Here is a 16,999-nt window from a genome sequence, read left to right as displayed (position 1 = left end):
TGGGCAGAGGGTTCAGTGAATGGAAAGGCAAAGGGACCGGAGACTTGATAAGACACTCAGGAGAGTGCAGATCACTGACAAATCCTACAGAGCCCCATTACAAACGTGCATGCACACGTGCACTCGCACACACGCACACGTCGCACACACACCCCTCCTGAGCCGGTCCCCACTGAAGAGCCAACACCGGCCTCCTCCCAATTCGCAGAACTGAAACAGGCTTGGACAGAGGTTTGCTTTGGCAGGAAAGGCTGCCGAACCTAACGCCTTGACTACGGGAGCTGGGCGCAGCCCTCCCCTCTGGCATCGTTCACACACGGGCCCAGGACGGATTTGGTCCCAGGTCCCTGACCGCACAGCTGTCCTGGGCCCATTGGAATGAACCTTATTAGCCAACTGTCAGGAGGCCGAGAGCCTACCCTGGGGCCTCCCAGGCCCAGCCAAGACAAGGGCTCCTCTGGGGAAAGCGGGCTGGAAATGGCCCCAGAAAGGCCGCTGGAGCCGGGGCTGCGAGTCTGGTCCTGGAGGCCACGGGCAAGGGCCTGGTCTGGATCTCAGGCCGGCTCAGGCACAAGCCGCAATAGCAGCGTCCGGCCCTGCTTTGCCCTCGGATCCCTCTCCCAGCCCTGACTGCTGTCCCTTTGGTTCACTTTGGGTTCTAGGGAGTCATCCGGGCAGTGCCACCATGTCCCGGCCCAGCAGCAGAGCCATTTACAGTAAGCTCCTCCTCTCATCCCCTCTCTGCGTCCCTCCCCTGAGCTCCCTGAACCCCAGCCCTCCGGTCTCTCCCTCCCCTACGTGACCCCCACTCCTGCAGTTGCCTGCGTCTCACCTTCTCCTGCCCCACATCCCCTCCGTTGTACTCCCGCAGTGCACCGGAAGGAGTACTCCCACAGCCTCACCTCGGAGCCCACCCACCTGCAGCACAGGGTGGAGGTGAGTAAGCCAGGGGCCCAGACAGTTTCCTGATTCAACCCAAGTTTTCCTGTGCATCCGGCACCCTGCCGAAAAGCAGACATGCCATCAAGCCTCTGCCACGGAAGCCAACTGCCTGATCCGGCCAGAGTGGGTGGGCTCCGGTCCAACAAGCTTAACGGAGCACCTGCCAAGTGCCAAGAAGGAGGACCGGGCAGCTGGGCATTGGCAGGGACACTGAGCTGGAGGTTAAACTGGTGGATTCCTGTCCCCAGGCAGGAACCAGTAGTGAAGGCATGGGTCAGCCGGCGCCTGCAACCACCCTACCTATCTCCCGGCCAACCTTCTGCCACACCGGTCCCCAAGGAACTGCTCTTTGCCCAGGACCTGGCATGGCGGGAGAAAGGAGGAGAGGGGAGGTGTCTGGGCTTGAGCTCCCCAGGTGGGTGTGAGCTGCTCGGAGGCTGGGACGGAGGCTCCGGCCCTGCCTAGGAGGAGGGCGCTGGCACCATGAGGTCTAGTTGCCTGCAGACGGGAAGGCTGTGGTGAGGAGAGCGCACATCTGGTCGGGTTGAAGCCTCTGGGTAGAAACTGCCCCAGGCTGGCAGTAGACTTAGGGCTGTCATGAAGGTGCAGGGAGGGACACTGGCAAGGGTCTGGAGGGTCCACAGGGCAGCAGAGGCAGGGCTCCCCGAGCCAGCTGGGTTGGGGCCAAGGGTACTGGGCTCCGTGTGTGACAGGGGTGGGGGTCGGAAACTGGCTTCATTTAAGCCTGGCAGGCGAGAGCAAGAGGAGGCTTGCCTAGGATGCCAGGGCATTTGCTCATGATGTCGGCGGCCCCTGAACGTGTGGCGGCTCCGCCTGGAGAGGAGCCGGGAGATGTGCAGAGGGCAGGATGATGGGATCAGGGGCAGGAGGCAGATGGCATACCTCCAACATGGGCCTGGAAGGGACGGCGAGGGGCAAGATCGCGACTTCTGAAGTTTGGATGGGAGAAGGGAGGGGTCTCCTCAAGGAGGAGAATAAGAGCAAAAACCTGTGGAGAGGATCAGACCATTAGTGTGCGAGGGAAGCTGAGATCATTACAGACCTCACTGGGCAAGGATCAGGGAGAAGGTGGGGCTTGGTCTTCTTCCTGAGACACTGGGAGGTGATGGATGAGCAGAAGTAGGACAGATATTATGGGTATAGGAACCAGCATGCGCAAAGGCACAGAGACAGGACTGCTAGGTCACTGAGGACCAGGCTGGGATGGTAGATTCCCAAAGCGGGCAAAGGAAGCCAGGGACAGAATGTGAGGGTGTTATAGCCCACTCAGAGGAGTTCAGATTCATTCAGCCCACATCTGCCACCATCCAGCCCCCTCAGCTGGCCCGGACTGAAAAAGGCCATGTCCTTCCTCCAGGGTCCTAAACCCCACTGTGCGGCCCCTCGGCCCCTGACTTGGAAGCCCTATCCTAGCCCAGCTGCTTCTGGCCCTCGCGCTGGCCCTTGAAGGCTGCTTCATTGGGACTGCCTGGGACAGTCAGTCCCTTCCCCCCGGGGAAGCCAGGCCGTGCATCCCTCTGCTGCTGCCTTTCCCCCGCCCTGCCCGCCCGCCTGTGATCCCTCTCTCCAAACCTGCTCCCAGTCCTGGGCCTCCTCCTCTCCCCTCAGCACCTGATGACCTGTAAGCTGGGCACTGAGAGAGTCCGGGAGCCCAAGGACGCCATGCAGAAGCTACAGGAGATGGACGCTCAGGGCCGGGTGTGGAGCCAGGACTTGATCCTGCAGGTCAGGGATGGCTGGCTCCAGCTACTGGACATCGAGACCAAGGTCAGCCCTCCCACCATGCCCCGAACAGCAGCTACCGCTCCCCATATACGAAACACACCCAGGCCTAAGGAGGGACCAAGGGAGCTGATACCCCAGCCCCAGGCCACCGGAGGGCTGGGGTGACCCATGTCAGAAGATCCCAGGAGCCACCCCGGCTCTCAGTGACCTCACAGCTACCCTCTGCACCTGGCTCAGGAGGAACTGGACTCTTACCACCTGGACAGCATCCAAGCCATGGACGTGGCACTCAACACTTGCTCCTACAACTCCATCCTGTCCGTCACTGTGCAGGAGCCGAGCCTGCTGGGCACCAGCACTCTGCTCTTCCAGTGCCAGGAAGTGGGGGTGAGTGGCCGGGGGTGAAGATGAGGAAAGAGTGGGTATGAAGCCCAACAGCCAGCACTCTCCTTCCACCCCCACAAACGCACACACATCGTCTGCCTAACTGCTGCTTTCTCCAGGCAGAGCAACTGAGGACCAGCCTGCAGAAGGCCCTGGAGGAGAAGCCGGAGCACAGGTAGGCAGCCTCTGCCCCAGACCACCTGCAGCACCTCAGAGCTTGTGCCCGGGTGTGCCAGACCCTGGCCCACCAGACCCTGGCCCCACATCTAGGGGAGCCCAGGGGCCTATGGCCCCATGAACCTGGGCCTGGAGCCGGGGAGGGGCCCGGCTGGGACCAGGGAATATATGGGCATGAGGAAGGGGCTGGGGCTGGGCCCAGGGAACACTGGAGGCTATCCCCAGAGGCTGACGCAGAGACCTGAGAAGGCCCAGAGGTGAGCAGACTAAGCAGGGTGGAGTCAGGGAAGGGTCCAGACGGGGACCTGGAGGAAGGCGTGGATAGAGCCTCTGTCCCGAGAACACCGTCGAAGCTCTGACCCCACGATGTGTGCTGCAGACCCCGATTTGGAGCCCTTCACCAAGACCAGGACAGATGGAGGGGGGCTCCTCTGGAAAGGCCATTCCCCAAGGAGCAGGCACCCCCCCTTGGAAGGGAGCCCCCTCTAGAACAGCGCCCCAGGATGGCCCCAGAGCACAGTAAGTTTAGGGTGTGGGAAAGGTGGGAAAAGGTTTAGAGCGAAGATCAAAGAGGCCGTGGCCCCCTTACATTGCAGATAGACCACCATCCCTAAGGTCCAGTGCCCGAGAACCAAGCACCTTCCCTCTGCCTCCTCCATTTCGGCCCCCATCCCCCGAGGACCCAGCCAGAGATGAGGTGACTGCAGATTGTCTGGGTTTTCGCGGAGGCTTTCTGAGCCTGGTGGAAGGGAGGACACCCCGTCTCCCGGGCAGACCAGGTCCCAGCATGGCCAAGACAGGTCCTGGGCTGAGGAGGGACAGGAAGCCTTGGGCAGGGGCAGGGTTGGGAGTTCTAGGATGGCCTTAAACTGCCCACTCAAGGCCACAGCTGTTTGCGGTCCAGGAGGTGCTAAACCATGTCCTAAGAGACATCGAGGTGTTCGCGGGACAGCTGAAGGAGGCCGAGGCAAACAGCAATCATAAGAAGAAACTAAGGAAGAAAAAAAAGTATCAGGGAGGTGAGTGCTGAGGACGAGAGAAGGGTGGGATGGGGGAGGGTGTCTTGAGATAATGTGTGAGGCGCGCTGCCTTCTCCCCTTCCCCCGCAGGGGTGACGCAGGCGCAGTACATTGATTGCTTCCAGAAGATCAAGTACAGCTTCAACCTCCTGGTATTTTACTCCCCACAAGTTCCCAAAACTCCCCTCAGCAAACTGCTCCCCCCACCCCCAGTCTCATAAACATCCCAGGGTTCTCTAGCTTCTCCTCCTGGAACCTCCCCGCCCCATTCTAGGGACGTTCAGAGAGGGCCAGGCTCCCAGCTAAGGCCCAGAACAATTATGGACCTTGGGGGTCCTGCTGAAGGTGGGGCGGGATCAGTGGCGGTGACAGCATCACCCTGTGTCCCCAGGGGAAGCTAGCCATCCATCTGGAGGAGACGACTGCCCCTCAGTTTGTACATCTCATCTTCCAAACTCTGAACTTGGTGAGTTGGGGGTGAACAGGATGGTGAAGAGGTACAGACGGAAGTGGAGACGGAGCAGAGGCAGGCTGGGGGCAGAGGGATGCCGTGGGGTCTGCCCCTCACTCACCCAACACACCCTCTTCAACCCTGAGACACCATCCCTGCTGTGTGCAACACCCCTCAGCAGACCAGAGGGGCCGCGGTAGGGAGCTGGGGAAAAGCAGCAGGCCTGAGGTGACGTGGCAAAGTACTCTGGATCCGTTCCCACCCCAGCTGGGCCCCGTGGGAGCCTAGGCTTTCTGACACCTTCTGTCTCTCCTCTAGATCCTGAGCCAGTGCACTAAGCTTGACCTAGCTTCCCAAGTGATCTCACCTCTCCTCACCCCCAAAGCCATCGACCTGTTGCAGTCCTGCCTAAGCCCCGCTGAGAGTAACCTCTGGAAGGGGCTGGGCGTGGCCTGGACCACCAGCCGGTGAGTGAAGACAAGACTTGAACTGAACTGGGGGCACAGGGCAGGGCGATGGATGCGGCAGGCTCTACATCGTGACAAACCAAACGTGTCTCAAAATAAGTTGGGGGACTCTACAATGGAATTCCTAACTTTTCATTAGACCGAGCATGAAAAATTTCTTTTTAAACCCACCACTAAAGAAAAGACATTATCTCAGAAATAGAGAACAATTTTTCCCAAGAGACTAGAGTTGGCAACCTTCTACTAAAATATTTCCTCATCTGTGTCAAGGACAAAGTGAAAACTTTGTCTCACTCCAGCCCAGAATTAAAGCATTACTGATGTAAGATGCTGAAAATGTAACATCAGTAAGACTTGGCAACCAACTGACCGAGGAGTTGAGAGAGATTGATTGCATGTCTGTGGAGCCATGAGATGGGCAGGCAGTTGGACGACAAGGCCAAACTGACGAGAGCCATGAGGAGTCGGGGATGAAAGCAGCTTGGATGTGCTGAGCTGAAGTGTCAGTAGAACAATCCACGGAGACAGGGTGGCCCAGCCCTGAGGGGAGAGGCCCAACCTGGCAATGTGTGTTTGAGAACAGTCAGGACAGAAAAGATGGTTGGAGTCGACTAAAGGCAAGCGCTCCAGTGCACAGCCTTGGACTCACCTAAACAAGCAGAATCTGCTCTATGCCAGGAGAGAAGGGAAACTGCTACACGTAGGTAGAGAAGGGAAAAGGGGTTAAGGAGGCAGAGAGACATTCCTGAGAGTTAAAGGAGGAGAAAAAAAAAAGCAGAGGCATAAAAACCGAGGGAGAAGAGGGTTTTAGAAAGAGAAGTCGACCCTGAAACAAGCCTTTGGAGCAGTTTTTTTCCATTCAGCCCCATTAAAGGATTTGTTGTCCAACCCACCTAAAGACATAAATTATAATTCAGTATCATCTCTCTCCTCAATTGTGGTAGAATACAGATGTGTGCGTGTGTGCATGTGCATGTGTGTACGTGTGTGTGAATATAAGGTAAGACCATAAGATAGAATTTACCATTTTAACATTTTGAGGAGTATAATTCATCGGCATTAGGTACATTAACAAGATTGGGCAACCATCACCACTATCCATTTCCAGAACTTTTTCATGATTCCAAACGGAAACTCTGTCCCCAGTCGACAACTAACAAAACTGCAGTCCCTCCCTCTCCCGAGCCCCTGGTGACCACCCTTCTACTTTCTGTCTCTGTTTGTTATTTTAAATACAAAATTAGGTCACATACGCCCTAAAGCGTTTTCTGATTTCTTAGAATAACAACAACAACAAAAACTGGTGAATGAGTGAATTGAAAGACAAGAATACAGAAAATAGACTAAAGAGATGCAAAAAGAGTTGGATTTCAGGCAAATTATACTTAGGAGATTTGATTTTAGGCCAATCGACCCAAAGCTATAAATAACACGAAATGCTGTGGTCCAGAAGGGTGTAGGCCACACGAGGCCATTGGGTTTGGCAATCAGGAAGTCAGCGGGACTTTAGAAGAACTGGTCTCCAGAGAATAATGGCAGAGGTAAAAACCAAGAGGCAAAAGAATAATAAAAGAACCAGAAGAAAGAAAATGTAGGCAGAGCGTATAGACACATTCTCAAAAAATCGAGTAAAGAGAAGGTAACACGATGACGGCTTACAAGGAATAGTAACAGGGTCAAGGGAAGACTCGAGCATGTTTTTAGGGCAAAGAGAAGAAATCAGTTAAAAAGATTTTTAGGAGAGAATAATTTATTTGTTCCCATTGAAGAAATGATTTTTAGCTGTCGCCCATGAACCGACCCCCCCCTCCAATTGTACTTGGGATAATAGTTCTCGAGTTCAATATCGTCAGACACAGACATTTGAGAGAGTCGTATGCAGTACACTGTGAGAGGAGAAATAACCCAGGGTGTCCCAAGTCCAGTGACAGAGCAGGAAAGGAGATATTCACCTCTGCCCCCACCACTTTAATTCGAACCCACAGTTAGTGCATATTCCTGCGGAGGTGAGATATCTGTACTTCATGGGCAGAAGTGAAGTTGGCTGCAGACACCCTCACTCTGGGATCTGTTCGTGACTCACTCTTTGCTTCTTTGCGAGTGTCCTCGGGCCTTTCATCTGTGCACATGGGCCAGGTCCTCCATTACCCAAAAGACCCCGAGGCTAGGCTCTGTCATCTCTTTTCTCCCCACATCCCACAGCCTGGCTCAGGCTGGACTCAGCTTTATTCTCTCCCCAGGGCTGACTGGACAGGCGATGAGCCTCTGCCCTACCAACCCACGTTCTATGATGGCTGGCAGCTTCCAGAACCCTCCAACCAGGTAAGGGGAACTTAGCACAGAGCCGTACTCAAAGCCCTGGTCTCTGGCTAGTTTCTGCCTCGTCGGTCCAAATCAGGGTCACTTGGCAATTGAGTGGCAGGTGGGTTCATGTGGGACCCTATATCTGGGTGGTGGGAAGGCAGAGGAGGGGACGGGAGGCAGCTGTGCACGAGTGGGTCTGTGGTGTGATACCAGCTCCCCACCTCCATGCTGGCTGACTCCTTGCTCTGCCCCCACAGGCTCCCTCAGGATACCAGGACTCTCCTCCTCTCCAGTAAGCCCTGGGCTCAGTCGGGACTGTGTGGCTGTGGGGAGGGAGGGATGGGGTTGGTCCCGTGGATGCTACATCTGAGACCCTCACAGCGATTTTTTAGCCAGACACGTATATGTACAAGTACATCCCTCCCTACTTTGGGTGAAAAAGCAGGTTTTTACCTTTCCAGGCTCCAACCCCTTCTCGCAATACTGCTCGTGCATGCCTCTGATTTCCCTGAGCTCAGGTGTAAAGTGCTCAGAGAAGAGCTCAGATATAGAAAAGTCCACTGCTGGAAGAGTCTTCAGCAATCAGCCACATTTCAGACACCTCCTGCCTGCAGAAACCCCCACCTCAAGCCCCACCTAACACTGACCTGCCATTAAACTCTGTGGAAACCCAAAAGTCACCCCCAGACTCCAGGCAGGAGATATATAGGGTTCTGGGGCTGAGACAGGGGCTCAATTTTTGAGACCCATTCTCCAGCTATTCTAACTTTCTCTCTGGGGTGAGGGGGGAGTTGGGAAGCGCTAGGTCAGGGAACACATCACACTTGGCTCAAGAGGAGACACACAACCACGGCCCTTAGTCAGGGGTCCCAACCTTGTGCCCATCCACCCTAGACCTGTCAAGCCAGCCCTGAAAATGCAAGTCCTATATGAGTTTGAAGCTAGGAACTCACAGGAACTGACGGTGACCCAGGAAGAGGTGCTCGAGGTGAGGCGCGGGCTAGAGCCTAGAAAAGAAGGTGGTGGTGGGCGGGAGCTCCAGGCAGGCTGGAGTGGGTGATGCGGGTGTGGGGCTGCGGGGGTGAGTGGCCTAGAGTGGGGAAGGGCCGAGAGGGAGAAAGCTTTGTGGGGGAAGGGAGACTGGCTCGACAGAAGCTCCGGTAACTGGGGTCGTGACTCTCGGCAGGTCCTAGACAACAGCAAGCGGTGGTGGCTGGTGAAGAACGAGACAGGACAGCGCGGCTACATTCCCAGCAACATCCTGGCGCCCCTTCAGGCGGGGGGCCAGGAGCACTCTCGGGTACCACCCAGCCTAGACTACCCAGAAGCTCCAAGGCCTGTCTTGGGTGGGGGCAGGGAGCATTCGATAAGTGTAAGAGGTAGTCCTGGTTCAGTTTAATTGGTATTATCACATGTTTAGTGTGTGCCAAGTTTATCACTGGGCCAGAGCGGAGAACAAGCCTGGTCCCTGCCAGACAAGCAAACTGTAGAGTTAGATAAGTGATTTGATGGCAGCCTAGAGAAGGGACCCACATGAGGCAGGCGTGGGTGGCTCTGGCACGAGACAGGCTCTGACTCCCAATTCCCCCAATTCTAGGCTCCAGTGCTTCGACTTAGCTCAAGGCCTGAGGAGGTCACAGCCTGGCTGCAGGCAGAGAACTTCTCCACTATGTGAGTGCCTAGCCCCATGGCGTGCGTTGAGGCAACAGACCTCTGTAAAGGGTCTGCACAATAATCAAGGAAACCCAGAGCCCCAGAACATACATCTTGACCTTCGCCATACACGGCGGGGCCTCAGGTGCTGCCCCGTTGCAGCGCTGCCTCTGTCGAGTTAAAGAGAGCAGAAGAGGGGGTGCGCCCGTGCCTCTGTGAGAGCACTAAGTGGGGAACTGCTACCATGGGGAAGGCAGCAGCATCAGGGGGACTCAGGTGCAACCTCAGCTGCCAGCCACCCCTCCCCACCACAAGATTCTTTTCCAGGAAACTTTTTCCTTCAAACCCAGGAATTCTGAAATTGGATTAAGCATTTCTCACCTCCTTCACCTCCAGATACCCTATTCCACAAATTCTCCTGTAACCCCAGCCTCCAGCCCAAACAGCCCCTTCTCTACCCAGTTCCTCAGGCCCAGGTCCTTCTGCCCCACCACTGACAGCTTCTCTGTCTTTGCTCCCAGCACCGTGAAGACCCTTGGGTCCCTGATGGGGAACCAGTTGCTTCACATAAGACCCGGGGAGCTACAGATGCTGTGTCCACAGGAGGCCCCAAAGGTCCTGGCACGGCTGCAGGCCGTCAGAAGGATGCTGGGGGTGAGGACACTTGCGTTCCTAACCCCCAGTGGAAATGTGGGCTAGTCCCTGGGGACAGTGAGAGTGCCAGGTAGACAGACAAGCGAGCAGGCCCACCCCGGGGGTGGAACTGAATGTGGCAGTACTGGACACAGGCTCTTCCCCGAGGGGCTTGACTTCATGAGCTCGGGCATGCCTGGAGGCTCCAAGCTGAGTGTTGGCATGAGCTCCGAGGTAGGGGGTGAGGGGTCCCCTGGCTCCAGCCTCATCTCAATCCTTTTCTTTCCTCAGATGAGCCCTTAGGTATCAACTCGGACACATCAAGACCAAGGCCTTCTCATAAGCAAGATGGAGGATCTGGTACTCTTTAGAGGCCCAAGAATTCCTCTTTCAGGTCCCCAGTTTGCAGCAAACCCCACACCAACCTCACAGAGCAAAGAGAATGAGCAAGCCCAGAGGTTGGGGCAAATGGTGTCCCCTCTAACTGTGTTAGGAGTCCTCTCTAGTTACCATCTATTTATTGTCTCTCTTCTAACCGGTAGCACGTCTGCCTAGATTTGTCAGGACTCTGTTTAATCCCTCTCCTTCCCAATAAAAGCATCTTCAAGCTTGTCATGTGCCTCCCTTGAGCTTCTTCTGGGCCTGGTGGGGGCCAAAGGCAGGGAGGCAGGAAGAGCTGGGACACTGGGAATGAAACAGCAACAGCCCTACATCCATCACAGGACCAGATTAAATGTGAGTGGGATTTCCCACTGCAGCTTGGAATGGAGAGTCAGAATTGGAGAATATGGCCCAAGCTCTGCTTACTCTCTTTCTAAACAAACTCCCAAATAAGGCTGTGCTCATCATCTTTATCCTTCTGAGTATATTTCTCCCAGTATATTCCCAGGCATCCATCAGAGCCAGGGGCACAACACTTCACAGGAGCAAAGAGTATCAGGGCTGACGGTGGTAGGTTTTGATCAGTCACACTGGCTGGTAAGCTAAAGAAACACTAATGAGCATATCAGGTGTTCCGGGCAACTTGCTCTTGTAATAGACCAAGGACCAGGAAAAAAAAAAAAAAAGTGTTTTAGACCCGTGCTCCCCAGATTTCCCAGCAAAAATTGAAATGAAGTGAAGGGCTCTCTGGATGTCCACGTGCAGTGGAACTAGCATAAGTTGTGCTATTAGACCTACGTTCGAATCCCAGGCCACCTGTGAGAACTTGAGCTTAGAAAGGCAATCACCCAACCTCTCTAGGCCTCGCTTACCTTCTTCTATAAAATGGGCATAAAGCTTCCTTCACAAAGTCGTGAAGCTTAAATTGGAAAAAATTAGCTAAAATATATGAAATACCCAGACTATTGCCTGGCATATCATAGGCATTCAGTAAATGTTAGTCTCATTCCTCCAGTTAACTTGTGGCTGGCCTTTTGTTATCTTGAGAGGAGAGATCTAGGCATTATTAATTTATCTGTTTCTGTTCATTTGCATTTTCTTCCTTTCTTCTTTTTAGTGAAATGTCCTTTTTAAAAGTTCCACCCTTGCTTCATCCAGACTAAGGGGGAAATGTGATTTCCACATCCAGGCTAGCGAGTAGAAGAGGCTCAGGGTTCTAAGTGGCCATGCTGTGGAGGCCCCAGGCCAGAAACCTTCTGAGTAGCTCTGGACTCCTTCCTACCCAGCCGCCTTCGACATGCAAACCAAGGGCAGCGATTCCCTAGTGGCTAGAGTCACGGTCTGACTCGTGCTTGCCCACTTTCCCCCACCCGCACCCCACTAGATAAGTATTTCTAGCACGAATCTCACTCTCCTGGCATAACCAGAGCCCTCACTGGGCTGTGCCTGGGCTGTGCCTGGGCTGTGCGGACCGGCACTACTGACCAGAGTGCGGCTCCCACCTTGAGAGCGCACACACCGAGCCCTTCCCGGGTCTAGCCTCGGGGTGACCCGTCCCTGAACCCCAGAGATTGCAGAAGTCAGGCCCGCGCGTGGCCCTGTGGACAAGCGGAGGGAGGGAACAAGGACAGTGGGAGCGGAGTCGGGGGCGGGGCGGGGGGAGGGCTCCCGTTGGCCCCGCCCACTTACGTCAGCTATAAAGCCCCGCGCGTTCGCGCGCCCCACCTCCAGTTCCCAAAGGCGCGGAGGGGTGGTCGCCATGTCGTCGTCCAAGTCGGCTGTGGTTCTCGGTTACTGGGATATTCGCGGGGTGAGTGCCGTCTCAGCGGCCGGGCCGCTGGGTCAGAGAGACGTGGAGGCGGCCAGAGCCTCAGGCTCAGCGGTCTCGGAGAGAAGGGGCCGTCGTCGGAGCCAAGCCTCCCTCGCCGCGCCGCGGTGCGGCCAGCCCCGCCGAGTTCCCGGGGCGCGGAGGCCTGCCCCTGCCCCGCCCCCCGGGATCCCGGGCCCGAGGAGAGGGGCTGAGGGCAGCCGGCCGTCGTGGCCAGCCTCGGGGGCGGGGCGTGTAACGACCTATTCGGGAGGATGCGGGGTCTCCGCAGCCCCAGGCGGGGGGTGGGGGTGGGGGGAACCTTGGCGCGCGGCGGGGTTGGGGCGCGTGGGAGCTGCGCAGGCGCTGACCCAGGGCCGTCTCTCCCAGCTGGCGCACGCCATCCGCTTGCTCCTGGAGTTCACCGATACTTCCTACGAGGAGAAACGGTACACGTGTGGGGAAGGTAAGGCTGCTCTGGGTGCCGGTGCACAGCCGCGCGCAGGCAAGCTGGCCCTCCAACAGTCCCCGTCTTCTGGTGGCCCGAGGGTGGCATCACTCTAAAGTTGAGTAGGACTAGTGCCCCAGTCACCCAGGAGCACTCTGCTGTGTCCTGTGTTGGGAGAGACACATCCTTTATCTGAAGCTGGGATTCTCTCTGTGCCATATAGCCCAACCCCATCTTAACACTTAACCAAATGGGCCCCAGAGATTAAAATGGTCAGGCTTTGGGGGGCCTGGGAATGCCAGGTATTGGGACTAGATTATTTCTTTACATCTTCCCACTGTCCTCAGTGGACAATTAAGGAGGTCGAGTCCCACTTCCTTCTCTCTCTCACAGCACCCGACTATGATAGAAGCCAGTGGCTGGACGTGAAATTCAAGCTGGACCTGGACTTCCCTAACGTAGGTGGCTTTAGGAGAAGAGGGAGCAGAAGGGAAAACCATCAAGTGTATCCCGGCTTCTTTCCTCTCTGGTCCAAGGGGATCTAGAATAGGAGCTTTTAACCTGGATAGAATAAATATAATTCAGGGATCCTTGAATGCAGAAAAAAAAATTATATTTTTATACCCACTAACTAAAAATTAACAGCTCCTATTGTGAATATAGGCAATAAGTGACGCTGGTTGTGAGCCATGTCTGTGACTTTGTCACTAGTAGAAATCAGGTATGTTCACATTACATGTGTTGCAGATATTGTAAATAAATATTTACATCTATCATACTTTGATAGTGCGATAGTTGTTACACCTGCTTGTCGTTTAACTCATTAATAGGCACAAATTACTCTTAAAATCTTGTTTCTTAATGGTTTTATAAATCGTGTAAGTATACGTAATTTGCGTATAGGGTCCATGGCATGCATATACATACACACACAGGTTAAGAACCCCCGTCTAGATTCAGGTGGGGACCCAGTAGCTACCTTCAACTTATTTTCTTCCTCCACCTAACACAGCATTTTCTCTCTGCTGTTCACTTCCTTGCAAGTCTCACCTTCCCCAAGAGTGAGAGGTAGGGAGGCAAGAAAGTCAGGTTTTTCACTTGACCTGTCCTTTTCCTCGCAGCTGCCATACCTCATGGACGGTAAGAATAAGATCACCCAGAGCAATGCCATCTTGCGCTACATCGCTCGCAAGCACAATATGTGTGAGTGGGGTAGGGTTGCTGAGGGAGACCAGGCTGGTGGTTCACCTGGGAATGGATAATGCTAAGGGTGATTCCTTATTGTTTGGCCTATAGGCGGTGATACTGAAGAAGAAAAGATTCGAGTGGACATTATGGAGAACCAAATAATGGACTTCCGTATGCAGCTAACACGACTCTGCTACAACCCTGACCATGTGAGCTTCCTTAGCAAACAGACGTCAAGGAAAAGGAGCATATAGCAACACAAGGGTTAATTCTCCATTCTGCTCTGCTGCCTTCCCACCAGCCCAGTCTGTCAGGATAGGAAACAGAACTCTTAGTTTTGGGGTGCGGGGGAATGTTGTCTGTGATGTAACTCTGGTGTTGGCCCCTCTTCTTTCCAAAACCCCTCCTCTCCATCCTGCTGCCCCTACCTGAGGGCACTGAGAGGAAGATACCTGGAGAAGGTGTCTGTCACTGAGTGTCCATCACTGGTCCATGCCCTGATGAGTTATGAAGATGGTGACAGCTGTTGTCACTCTTTTTCTCTCTTTCCCAGGAAAAATTGAAGCCTCAGTACTTGGAACAGCTACCTGTACAACTGAAACAATTCTCCTTGTTCCTGGGGAAATTCTCATGGTTTGCAGGAGAAAAGGTAGGAAGGAAGGAGAGGGAGAGGACACCTTTCTGTCTCTGTAGGTGCTCATGAACTCCCCAGACCTGACCACCTCATTGTCCTTCTAGCTCACCTTTGTGGATTTTCTCACCTATGATGTCTTAGATCAGAACCGCATGTTTGAGCCCAAGTGCCTGGAGGAATTTCCAAATCTGAAGGCTTTCATGTGCCGTTTTGAGGTAACGCTCCCTAGACCTTTCTCTTACAAAAACACTGAGGCTCCCCATGGTGGTAGATTCCTGCCTAATACCAGCTTTTGCCTGAAGGGATCAATGGTCGGACGCCTCCAGACCTTTAGTCTTAGGAAGGGCCTGGCTTATACACCCTGAATGCACTGTCTACAAGAAAAGGGGTGGCGAGGAGCAGGCAGTATATGAATGTCGCAGAATGGGTCCGTTGGGCTGTGTCAGAATCTTTACAAGGTTTCCTGTGCTTTCCCTTCAGGCTTTAGAGAAAATCGCTGCCTACATGCAATCTGACCGTTTCTTCAAAATGCCCATCAACAACAAGATGGCTCAGTGGGGCCAAAAGAGAACATGCTGAGCAGGCGGCAGCTTCCACTGTTTGTTCCATTCCATCCTTCCCTGTGGGCCCTGTATTCTCTCTTCTCTGCTCTTTTCAATAAATAGCACTTAGGCTACCGGTGTCCAGCTGGATTTCTCTTGGGAGTAAAAGCCGGGGGAGAACAAGGCTATGTGGAAAATTACCAAGTTGTAAATTCAGTCCCTGCAACATTGACACGCTGTATCCCCCAAGCATGTTCAGTGGCCAGAGGGTCTTGCCCGAGCCTTGAGAGAAAGTACTAGAAATGAAGGTGAGATTGCACAGTTGGAGAGAACAGGTGTGTTAAATGGGACTGGAGCCCCTGTGAAGACCTGGTGAAGACACCAAGTTAAACTGTGGGACTGTGGGCTTACCAGAACCTGAGTTCAGAACCAGACCCTTTTCTATAAGAATTTAGTGTGATAAAGACAATATTTCAAACTGGTGGGCTAACCAATAAACAGGATTGGGACAATTACTTACCAATTAAAAGTAAAAGAACCCTATCTCACAGCACGCACTACAATTCATCTAGAATTTAAGATCCAATGCTATATGCAAAGCTGGAGAAGTATTAATGAAAATGTAAGAATGTATGTGATTATAGAGTAGGAAAAGTGTCAATGAGAAAAAAAGTCATCAAAGGAAAGATTTGCTAACAGATTTTTAAAATTTTCTATGATAATGCACAAATAAGTAAAATTAAATAAGTGAGTTAAAAGGGATTAATATAAAGATCAATGTAAAGAACTATAAATCATCAAGACAACTCAGCTTTTAAAAGTGGACCAAAAATCTGAACAATTTACAGAAATGGAAATATTGATGGACAAAAAGTTTATAATCCAAAGAACTGCAAATTACAAGAAAGCACTTTTCCATCTATCAAATGAACAAAAAGAAGTTTATAAATATTAGCAAGGCTTGGGAAAGTGGTATGCATTTCCTGCTGGTAAACTTGTAAGTTGGTATTCGGGAGACAATTTGTCAATATCTTCTCAAATTCCAGTCATATCCTGTGACCCAACAATTCCATCCTATTAAAAACTCACCTTATACCTATTGTATGTATATACCTATATACCTATATCTATTATATGTATATACCTATATATATTAAGACCATGGCACTGTTCATAATAACATAAGTGGAAATCAGGTAAATTCTCATTGATATGAAATACCATTAGGCAAAGAATGAGATTGAGCTGTAGGAGCTGACGTGGGAGGATCCCCAAGACAAATTGTCGAATTCATAAAATTGGGTTGCAGATTAGTATATACATTGATACCTTTTATGTTTTAATAAAGGAAACCATGAGGTAAGCATGTTCTACAGATAGATTTATGGATGTGAAATGCATAAAAAAAAGGAAACACCAAACTGATGAGACTTACTATAGGCAAATGGGAGAAAGACCCATAAAGGAGACTTTAGAAATTAGCTAAGGATTTCTGTGTTTTAACTGGGGGAAATTTATTCATCATACCTTAGTGTGTAATAGAAGCTAGTTTTAAGAAAAGAAAGCAAACATAGGGGAAACTCCTGTGAAGATAGAATTGGCACCACTTGCCATTTGCAGAGCAAAATCTTTGAGTAGTTTCCAGCCTAAGACAGTGACCTGAGGGTCAGGACCCAAGGATCTCTTGAGGGAGTGAGGGACAGAGGGCCAGAATGGCCAGGAGAGCCAGTCATGTCAGGAGCACTGCCTCAGGAGGGATTAGTATAGACAAAGATATTAAGCAGATAGTTCAACTGCCAACTTTGCCTCCCCTGGTAGTAGTCATTAGCTATCCAGGCCAATATTTTGGATATGGGAAGCCTTTGGCCAGAAGAGGTGTAAAGCTAGGAGTTTCTCTGCCATCCGTAACTACTGACATGAATTTCACACTGAAGTGTGTGGCCTAAGGGAAGACCTCGTGGATTTAGGGGAGGCAGAGATACTGAAGACATCTCTGAAACTAGAGACAGGATATGACCAGAAATTAGAGAATATGTTGTTTATTGCTGTATAACAATATTACCACCAACTTAGCAGCCTAAACCCACACGCATTATCTCAGTTTCTTGGGTTAGGAGTCAGGGCACAGCTGTGTGGGATCCGCTGCTTCAAGGTCTCATCTGAAAGCTGTGGCCAGTGTGTCAGCCAAGGCTACGGTCTCATCTCAAGGCCCAGCTGGAGAAG

At 52.6% G+C, this 16,999-nt stretch overlaps 2 protein-coding genes across 2 annotated transcripts; both read left to right on the top strand.

Annotated features, from left to right (window-relative positions):
* The first annotated feature begins 685 nt into the window (after nt 1-685).
* On the top strand, nt 686-10,079 carry EPS8L3 (EPS8 signaling adaptor L3). The gene is made up of 18 exons (XM_039840997.1): nt 686-716; nt 872-936; nt 2,572-2,730; nt 2,926-3,075; nt 3,192-3,247; nt 3,629-3,772; nt 3,850-3,946; nt 4,154-4,268; nt 4,359-4,420; nt 4,660-4,734; nt 5,038-5,186; nt 7,427-7,508; nt 7,748-7,782; nt 8,355-8,478; nt 8,677-8,790; nt 9,088-9,161; nt 9,665-9,797; nt 10,068-10,079. Exons 1-18 carry the CDS (start codon nt 686-688, stop codon nt 10,077-10,079), a joined length of 1,677 nt encoding a protein of 558 aa, XP_039696931.1.
* A 1,763-nt stretch (nt 10,080-11,842) lies between these two features.
* Nucleotides 11,843-14,911, top strand: GSTM3 (glutathione S-transferase mu 3). Its single transcript, XM_039841130.1, has 8 exons — nt 11,843-11,967; nt 12,355-12,430; nt 12,806-12,870; nt 13,534-13,615; nt 13,709-13,809; nt 14,154-14,249; nt 14,339-14,449; nt 14,715-14,911. The coding sequence occupies exons 1-8, from the start codon at nt 11,917-11,919 to the stop codon at nt 14,811-14,813; spliced, it is 681 nt and encodes a 226-aa protein (XP_039697064.1). The 5' UTR covers nt 11,843-11,916; the 3' UTR covers nt 14,814-14,911.
* The last annotated feature ends 2,088 nt before the right edge of the window (nt 14,912-16,999 follow it).

Source organism: Pteropus medius, unplaced genomic scaffold, assembly GCF_902729225.1.
Source record: "Pteropus medius unplaced genomic scaffold, Ma_sr-lr_union100, whole genome shotgun sequence".
NCBI classification, from domain to species: domain Eukaryota; kingdom Metazoa; phylum Chordata; class Mammalia; order Chiroptera; family Pteropodidae; genus Pteropus; species Pteropus medius.
The sequence above is the reverse complement of the archived record's forward strand: the minus strand, read 5'-3'. Positions and strand labels throughout refer to the sequence as shown.

Excerpts from the sequence above, each read along its gene's own strand:
- EPS8L3 (XM_039840997.1), top strand. The coding sequence starts at position 686 with ATGTCCCGGCCCAGCAGCAGAGCCATTTACA. Across the intron at positions 4,735-5,037 it reads TCTTCCAAACTCTGAACTTG|ATCCTGAGCCAGTGCACTAA; the intron begins GTGAGTTGGGGG and ends TCTCTCCTCTAG. Across the intron at positions 7,509-7,747 it reads TTCCAGAACCCTCCAACCAG|GCTCCCTCAGGATACCAGGA; the intron begins GTAAGGGGAACT and ends CTGCCCCCACAG.
- GSTM3 (XM_039841130.1), top strand. The coding sequence starts at position 11,917 with ATGTCGTCGTCCAAGTCGGCTGTGGTTCTCGGTTACTGGGATATTCGC. Across the intron at positions 11,968-12,354 it reads GTTACTGGGATATTCGCGGG|CTGGCGCACGCCATCCGCTT; the intron begins GTGAGTGCCGTC and ends CGTCTCTCCCAG. Across the intron at positions 12,871-13,533 it reads TGGACCTGGACTTCCCTAAC|CTGCCATACCTCATGGACGG; the intron begins GTAGGTGGCTTT and ends TTTTCCTCGCAG.